This window comes from Ursus maritimus, unplaced genomic scaffold (assembly GCF_017311325.1).
Source record: "Ursus maritimus isolate PB19 unplaced genomic scaffold, ASM1731132v1 scaffold_22, whole genome shotgun sequence".
In the NCBI taxonomy this organism is placed as follows: domain Eukaryota; kingdom Metazoa; phylum Chordata; class Mammalia; order Carnivora; family Ursidae; genus Ursus; species Ursus maritimus.
In genome coordinates this window covers 26,442,325-26,451,156 of record NW_024424675.1, presented here as the reverse complement: position 1 = coordinate 26,451,156, position 8,832 = coordinate 26,442,325, and the positions used below count along the sequence as shown (strand labels likewise).

The 8,832-nt window shown below is 39.3% G+C and overlaps 1 protein-coding gene across 1 annotated transcript in view; it reads left to right on the top strand.

The window, feature by feature from the left end:
* MROH8 (maestro heat like repeat family member 8) overlaps positions 1 to 5,231 on the top strand; it is a 57,144-nt gene extending 51,913 nt beyond the window's left edge. Inside the window, exons 23-24 of the mRNA XM_040638290.1 lie at positions 2,643 to 2,808; positions 5,121 to 5,231. Of these exons, the coding sequence (XP_040494224.1) occupies positions 2,643 to 2,785 (143 nt within the window). The 3' untranslated portion in view covers positions 2,786 to 2,808; positions 5,121 to 5,231. The remainder of the gene's footprint in view (positions 1 to 2,642; positions 2,809 to 5,120) is intronic.
* The last annotated feature ends 3,601 nt before the right edge of the window (positions 5,232 to 8,832 follow it).

Sequence of the window (8,832 nt, the reverse complement as noted above, 5' to 3'; positions counted from 1 at the left end):
AGAAAGAAAGAAAGAAAGAAAGAAAGAAAGAAAGAAAGAAAGAAAGAAAGTCACATAGATCCTTTTATTCTATGAGGCAGGATTCCACACGGTTGATTCTATTCAATTAAAAGGAAATTATTTTCTAATCTAAAACAATGGGGAACCAAAGTTCCTTTTCCATTCTAAAGTCATTTTTGTAGATCTCTATATGAGCCATATGAAATTGCCAGTCTGTAGGGCAAGTAACATTCTCATGCGGTTCAGCCTTGTGGAATAATCCCACCCTCTTCCTTCCCTAATGGTGGCTTATCTGTCTTAGAATAGGGTGTTCTAGCACTCTTTTTTAAACAAATTTATGTCATTTACTGCAGGTAATTTTTAAGCTAAATTTAAATGGAAAAATAACAAAATTTTAAATATGAATTTAAACTGACTTTATGACAAAATAAGTTTCTAGTCCTGTAGATTCCAAAACTGATATCTGCTTCTTCATGTATTCTGTGAAACAGATAGATCTTAATGCAAGAAATGAAAGAAACTAAAAATCATATTCCATTTTGGAAATAAACATGAATTTAAAGATTAAAATGCTACTTAAGAATTTAAAATCTCAGGGACGCCTGGCTGGCTCACTTGGTGGAGAATGCAACCTTTGATCTCAGGGTTGTGAGTTCCAGCCCCATATTTGGTGTAGAGATTACTTAAAAATAAGATCTTTAGGGGCACCCAGCTGGCTCAGTCAGTTAAGCATCTGCCGTCGGCTCAGGTCATGATCCCAGGGTCTTGGGATTGAGCCCTGCGTCGGACTCCCTGCTTAGTGAGGAGTCCACTTCTCCCTCTCCCTCTGCTCCTCCTCCTGCATGCATGCTCTCTCTCTCAAATAAATAAATAAATAAATAAATAAATAAATAAATAGAATCTTTAAATAAAATAAAATAAAAATAATTTTAAAAAAAGATGAGATACCGGTATGACTTTTTCTGTCAAAATGGCAAAGACTACTAATTAATATTCAACATAGAGATGTTAAGGGAAAGCTGACATCTTTTTTTAAGTTTACTTTTTATTAAAAAACAAAAATAAAAAAGTTTATTTTTTTTTAGTAATCTCTACACCCAGTGTGGGGCTTGAACTCACGACCCTGAGATCAAGAGTCACATGCTTTTCTGACTGAGCCAGCCAGTCACCCAAAAACTGACATTATCATACACTGTGCTGGTATGAGCATAGATTGATACACCTTTTTTATAGGGAAGTTTGGCAATATGTATCAAACCCTTTAAGTAAATATATACTTTGATTTATCAATCTCACTGGTAAGAATTTAACTTACGAAAATAAGCAGAAGTAGGTACAGGAATGTTCATTCCAGTGTTATTTAAAATAGCAAAAATGGAAAACATCCAAGATTAGATATACTAAGAAATTAGTCTCATTAAGTATAACATATCCATATTATAGAATCATATGAAGCCATGCAAATATTTTTTATTTATTTTTTATTAAGTATAATCTCTCTCTTTTTTTTTTTTTAAAGATTTTTTTTTTAAGATTTTATTTATTTGACAGAGAGAGAGACAGCCAGCGAGAGAGGGAACACAAGCAGGGGGAGTGGGAGAGGAAGAAGCAGGCTCCCAGCGGAGGAGCCCGATGTGGGGCTCGATCCCAGAATGCCGGGATCATGCCCTGAGCCGAAGGCAGACGCCCCACCACTGAGCCACCCAGGCGCCCCTTTTTTTAAAGATTTTATTTATTTATTTGACAGAGAGAAAGACAGCCTGCGAGAGAAGGAACACAAGCAGGGGGAGTGGGAGAGGAAGAAGCAGGCTCCCAGCAGAGGAGCCCGATCTGGGGCTCGATCCCAGAACTCTGGGATCACGCCCCAAGACAAAGGCAGACACTTAATGACTGAGCCACCCAGGCGCCCCTAAGTATAAGCTCTATGCCCAATGTGGGGCTTGAACTCACAACCCCAAGATGAAGACTTGCATGCTCTACTAACTGAGCCAGTCAGGTGCCCCAAAGTCGGAAAAATATTACAGAAAATAATTTAATGACTTGGATATTGATGATGCAATATTAAATAAAACAAGCAATTATTAGATAATATGTATAATGTGGTTCCATTGGAACAAAAAGGCACACGTGTAACTGAATAGAAAAAAGAAACAGAAACATAACAGTGGTTTTCTCTTGTGGTTGAATTATGGGTAACTATTTTCTTCTAGTGCTTATACGTTATCTAAATTTTCTGCACAAGGAGCATGTATTTATTTTGCAATAAGAAACATAAAAACTAAAAAACATTTAAGAAAAAACTTAAAAGGGAATAATGATTTAAGAGTAGCCTCTAGGACTAACACAGGAACTTAGAAATCAGCAGTCTTAAACAGTGCTTGACAGGTACGGATAATTTGACTTTAGATGGACTACTTGGCATTGTGGTTATTGTAAAGGAGTAAACCATTTGACAATTCAAAAATGAATAAGTTTTATAGGTCAAAATTGGAATTGATCTACAAATGTAAAACTTCCAGACAGAGTCTTAGAAAAAGTTAGTCCTCATCTCAGCTTCTGTAGGCTTGTTGGCTGTTTGGTGTCTGGACCAGTGATCATTTTCATAGATCTTCACCTCCAACCTGGGTTTTCTGGCCATTTAGATCTGAGAGATCTGCTGAGTGATCCTGAGCCCTCTCTGCGCATCATCGCTTCTCGGGCTCTCTTCCGAGTGCACAAGATAGGGGCTGAACCAGATCCCAGGCAGTCTGGGTTGAGGACTCTTATGGGCTATCTTCCTACTTAGAAGTGCAAGGCAAGTAACATCAGGTAAAAACGAATTCTTTCAGAAATCACAAAAACCATAGTGCTCCTTTTTTTTCCTTCAGACTTAAAGCAACGCCAGCCTGAAGCTACCTCCACCCATTTCATTACCGCAGAACATATTTTTTGCTACCAAAGTCTTTAAGGAATTAGAATATAGGGGAGCCTAGGAGGCTTAGTTGGTTAAGAGTCTGCCTTCGGCTCAGGTCATGATCCCAGTGTCTGGGGATCAAGTCCCTCATCGGGCTCCCTGCTCAGCAGAGAGTCTGCTTCTCCCTCTCCCTCTGCTCCTTGCCCCTTGCTCATGCTCTTTCTCTCTCTCTGACAAATAAATAAAATCTTTTTTAAAAAAGAATTTAGAATATATAAGGGAGGGTAGCCCTTGGTTTAAATTTGCAGAAATAGTGAAATTCTGCTGAGTTTTTGAGGCATGTCAGAACTTCCATGAAGTTACAATCCTGATAAACAGGCCTAGCACAGCTTCAAAAGAGATTCTAAATAAATGTTAATATTGCAATGTTAGTACTGTTGGGTCTTTCGTCAAAGCCCCGTCAACTTGTCAGCAATCTTAGGAATAAAGTAACAACCAATTCTTATGTTTTGATATTATTGGTGTATTTTTATAAAATCCCTGTGGCCTTTCTCCTCCTTTCTCTTTCCCTTAAAAACCTTCAAGCAAGAAAATATTTCTGAAGTAATATAATACTAAATCTACCCCAGTTATGCAAGATTTCTACTCTTTCCTTCCCCTTTTCATTTTCCTGATTCCCTCTCCTACAACTACTGTCAGATCCTCAAGTGGCTCCAGGACGGGAGCTCTTGTTTGCTGAGTATCCACTGTCTGCTTTCTCCATAGATGGAGAAAATTTTTGATAAGTGTCCCAAAAAAGAGATTAGTTTGTGTTGGGTGAATACTTTGATGAGCTGCATGTAGAAGGGTGGGAACCCCCAAGAGGCATGCCAGATTAATTAGAAATGGTCGCTATTGGTCTACTTCCCAGGCTTTTGTTTGGTTGAGGAACGTGAGTGGAGAGCCACAGCTGAACTGTCTAGGGCAATGGAGAGGCCTCTGGGAGGTGGTATGAGAAAAGAAAGGAAATGAGTCAACTGGCATGTGAAAAATAGACTCATCCAACGGTGAATTGCACAAAGTTTTTGTTGTAAAGTGAGCAACATGAATCCTCACCACCCTGTCCCCCAGATTTTCACCTTTCACCCCCAGCCCTCTGCCAAGACATTTTACAAATTTCTCTATGATTAATGGTGAGTTGGGTTTGTTTTAGGGGTTGTCTCAGCATGCCAAGTATGACCTCAAGAGGATCGCTGCCCAAGAGAGGTCTTCATATTTGAGACTAGCATTCAGGAGTTTTGAGCTAATTGCAGGCCCCAGCTGTCCGCTGAATTAAATCTTCACCCTTGAGCAGAGCCAAGAGGACACCTGGAGGATAGCTGCTGGGTGCTAAACTTCAGTGCACTGAGCACATTTGAATTACACGCAGCTCTTGTGCCCTCTCCTTGGTCTCACTGCGTTAAACCACCTTTAGTCTCTTTTGAACTATCCATTATTTTGTGGCTTATCGAGCAAAAATGACTAGCACTCACTGAATGTTTACAATGAGCCAGACTCTTAAGTAAATTATATGATTAACTCTTTCAATCCTCAACCACTCCATGTATGGTTCTCTCCATTTTACACATGGGAAAGCTGAGGGACAGAAGTTGAAAGTGACTTGCCCAAAGTCACATAACTAGTAAATGCCAGGATTCAAACTCAAAAGAGTCTGACCGCCAAGTCCACACCCTTGGCTGGTCTGTGCTGCCCTTTTCTCATCTGCTCTGTCCCTCTCCTTCAATAAATGCAGAACTACTCTACCATGAATTCCAGTTGCTGAACTCGTACCCCAAATCCATGTAACAAAAAAAAAAAAAAAAAATGCTGTAAAGTGATATTGAGCCTCAAGTAATAAAAACAAAGTTAGCATACCTCATTTTTCAATAGGTTGGAATGTGTGTCAAACACTGTAGAGGGGTGGACTTAGAACAAAAGGTGGTGGATCTTCTTGAGGAATATTGTTTGAATCCTGGGTTTGATCTCATATACAGCCCTGTCTCACAGCAGTGAACAGACCTCTAGGTTTAAGATGTGGTTTAGATCCCCAGAGACATGTAAGAGTTCTAAGAATCATTTTTCTTCACTCATATTTATGCCAGAGTCCCTTTCCATCCAGGCAGATTTTTATTTTCTGAGTAATACCACCAACAGGGAGGAGCAAGTACAATACTTATTTATTTATGTTTCATTGTGTTAAAATTCACAGAGAGAAGCATCCGTTAAGAAGCAGAGGTCTGGGGCGCCTGGCTTGGCCAGTTGGTGGAACATGCAACTCGATGTCAGAGTCGTGAGTTCAAGCCCAATGTTGGACATAGAGATTACTTTAAAAAGAAGCAGCAGCAGCAGCAGCAGCAGCAGAGGTCTGCTTTTTATTACCTCAGCAGTTTGGGAAAGGCTGAAGAAGTACTTAATGGTGATTACATTAACAAGTCCTTTAATTTCAAATATCTCCATTATTTTTTTACAAGGCTCTCCTCAGACATAGGTTTGTGTTGTTACAGAATTTTTTAAATATACAAGACAAAAATTTCTGGACATTTAATTGTGTTATAATATGTTAAAAGTTCAATATAATTTGATATGATTTCAGTTTTATTTTCATCATATACAATTAAAAGGTATTGTTCATTATCTATTACTGGCCCAGCCGCGTCTTTATTATTTTAGGTTCTTACTTTTTTTCACTCTGAATATTGCTTTACTTCCTTATACCGAGGTACATATTTGTAAGAAGTTACTTTTTTTTTTCTTATTGGAAGATTAAACGATCATGTAAGTAAAAGATGGGATTGGGGGAAGGACAGAATCTCCTAGACATCAACCCTGGCAAATAAACTTGCACTAGGTAAAATTGTAAAATCTCTCTCCCCTCACAGCTTAGCTTCCCCCTCCTTCGTGGCTCCAAGCCCCTTTTCTATCCTTTTTCTATCCGTTTCAGGAAAGGATCTAATGAACTGGTTGTTGTGTGGAAATGGTTAATAATGCAAGTTTTAATGACCTTAACTCTTCCAGGGATGTTTGCTTTTTAACAAGGTAGAGCTCTTTTTAAAAAAAAAAAAGATTTATTTGAGAGAGAGAGCAAGAGAGCACAAGCGGAGGGAGGGGGAGAGGGAGAGGGAGAAGCAGACTCCCCACTGAGCAGGGAGCCTGATATGGGACTCAATTCCAGGACCCCAAGATCACAACCTGATCCGAAGGCAGACACTTAACCAACTGAGCCACCCAAGCACTCAACAAGGTAGAGCTCGAAAGCCAAAGGCATGAATCTCTAATTAAGAAATGTTAGGCATTACTGAGCAGAATGGAAAGAGGAGGTATTTGGAAATGAGGCTGGAGGTGATGGTGGGGAACAGAGATTTTCCTGTCATCCCAGAAACCATATCCAATCAGTTGCTTTCCTTACCTCTTCCCAAACCCTTGTCAGATCACAGCAGAGGAAGAGGATTACAAAGGGTAATTAACAACTGCCTTCTGTTACACAAAACACAGAGGGAAGTGATGGATTTTATTCTTCCTGAACAATGGTGATGATTTCCCACCACAGATGACTGAGTGCCAGTTACTGAATGATTTAGTGATGTCTTCTATAGTTCCTCTCACCCTGTTGAGTTTATAGCCTGATACCCAAGGAAGATGGCCCTGGTTTAAAATGGTTCCTATGGATATCAAAGAATCTTTATGAGGGAGCTGTCACTCCCTTACTCCCCCCTTTGCTTTTATCAGAGATGGTGGTGTGAATATAGCAAGGGACATTTTTTTTTTAAGATTTTATTTATTTATTCGACAGAGATAGAGACAGCCAGCGAGAGAGGGAACACAAGCAGGAGGAGTGGGAGAGGAAGAAGCAGGCTCATAGCGGAGGAGCCCGATGTGGGGCTCGATCCCATAACGCTGGGATCGCGCCCTGAGCCGAAGGCAGACGCTTAACCACTGTGCCACCCAGGCGCCCCAGCAAGGGACATTTCTAAAGGGAGTAGGGATATGGGAAGAGATTACAAAGGAGATGGAGCTGAGAATCTAGAAAGGATGCTCACCTGTGAATGAGATAAAAGGTAGAAAGTTGAGACAGTATAGAAGATATATCAAACATGGAGTCCAGCCTTATCGGCCCCTCGGACCCTGGTTTTCAGTGAAATCTTGTCCCAGACTACTTCAGAAGACCACAGTCAAAGAATCTGCCTCTCCAGTCATTCAAGTATATACAAGAGGTCACAGTTCTACTTACTCCATATAAGAATGTATGTCCCAAACCTTTGTCTTTCAACCACCCACCAACCAAATCAAACCTACTAAATCCTGCTGACTTAAACTCTTGGTTGTGTATAGATGATCTTAGGAAATCACTTTTGTGGCAAAAAGGGCAAGACACTAAAAAGGAAAAGAATTTGTAGGCAGTTCAAGTATTCTGACCTTAAAATTAAAGAAATCGATTTTTCTAGGAAAGACAAGCTTTTCCCCTGCAAGAGCCTTGGTGATTTCTAAAAAGTTTTTGTGTTCTATTACTGCCCAGATTATCATTTCAGTTTAAGAGCCCACAGAATTATAAAAGTCTGGCTAAATTTAAAAATCCCACTGCATTAAAAAAAATTTTTTTTTCAAATAGGCATTAAGCCAAACACATCTCTACAACTTCCTTTGTGGTACCCTGTTTTAGAGCTTTAAATAACCTTGCTAGAATTTTTTTTCTTTTTTCAGATTTCTAAGCCGAAAGTCCTTTGCAAAACTATTTTCATCAACTGAATTACTAAAATAATTGAAAATGGCATTTAAAAAGTTATAAAGGGGTCTTTTAATTCAGAACTTTGGAACTTTTTGCTACTTAACAATTAATGAAATTGTTATAGCATTCTGATTGTTGAAAGAACCTTTTAAGATGTTTGAAATATTAACATCATAATATCACCCAGGCCTTGTTACCAACCAAAAGTGAAATAAAAACATGAAATAGATTGGCGTCCCTGGCTGGCTCAGTCTATAGAGCATCTGACTCTTGATTTGAGGGTCGTGAGTTCAAGCCCCATGTTGGGTGGTGCAGCCTACTTAAAACACACACACATACACACACACAGAAAGGGGCACCTGGGAGGCTCAGTTGGTTAAGTGTCTGCCTTCGGCTCAGGTCATGATCCCAGGGTCCTGGGATCAAGCCCTGCATTGGGCTCCCTGCTCAGAGGGGAGCCTTCCTCCCCCCTCTCCCTCTCCCTCTGCCGCTCCCCCCGCTTGTGCTCTCTTGCTCGCTCACTCTCTCTCTCATATACATAAGTAAAAACTTTAAAACACACACACACACGCACACACGAAGTAAACCTTAGTTAAGTGGTTTTGCCTTGAAACAAAATCAGTAAGTGACCACATCTGAAAATAATCTCAAGATACTTCTGCATCTGATTCCTTATGTGAAAACCCTATACCTCAACACTTTAATCAGACTATTAAATCAGGATTTATTTGAAATTAAAATACAATGTGTACAAAGAGAGAAGTTCAGAAAACATTTTTGTTTTTCTTAATTTGTTATAGATTTATTAAAGTGGTAATGCATGTGTTCAAAATTCAAAAGTTACAAAATATTCCCAGCCATCCACTTCACCCCCTGAAGGTACCATGCTACCAGTTTCTTATATCTCCAAGATATAATTATGCATTTATGAGTAAATATGCGTATTCTCCTCCCCACTTTGTTCACAAATTACAGTATTCTATACACCTTGCACTTTCTACATCTTGCATTCTCTCCTTAATATCTTTGAGATTTTTCTCTATTACTCCAAAAAGAGTTTCCTCATTCTTTATTCCTGCCTAGTATTCCATTGTATTTATTATAATGGACACTTAGGTAATTTCCAATTTTTGGCACAAACAATACTGCAATAACTACAGACATATGTATTTCACACACAGTCAAGTGTGTCTTTAGA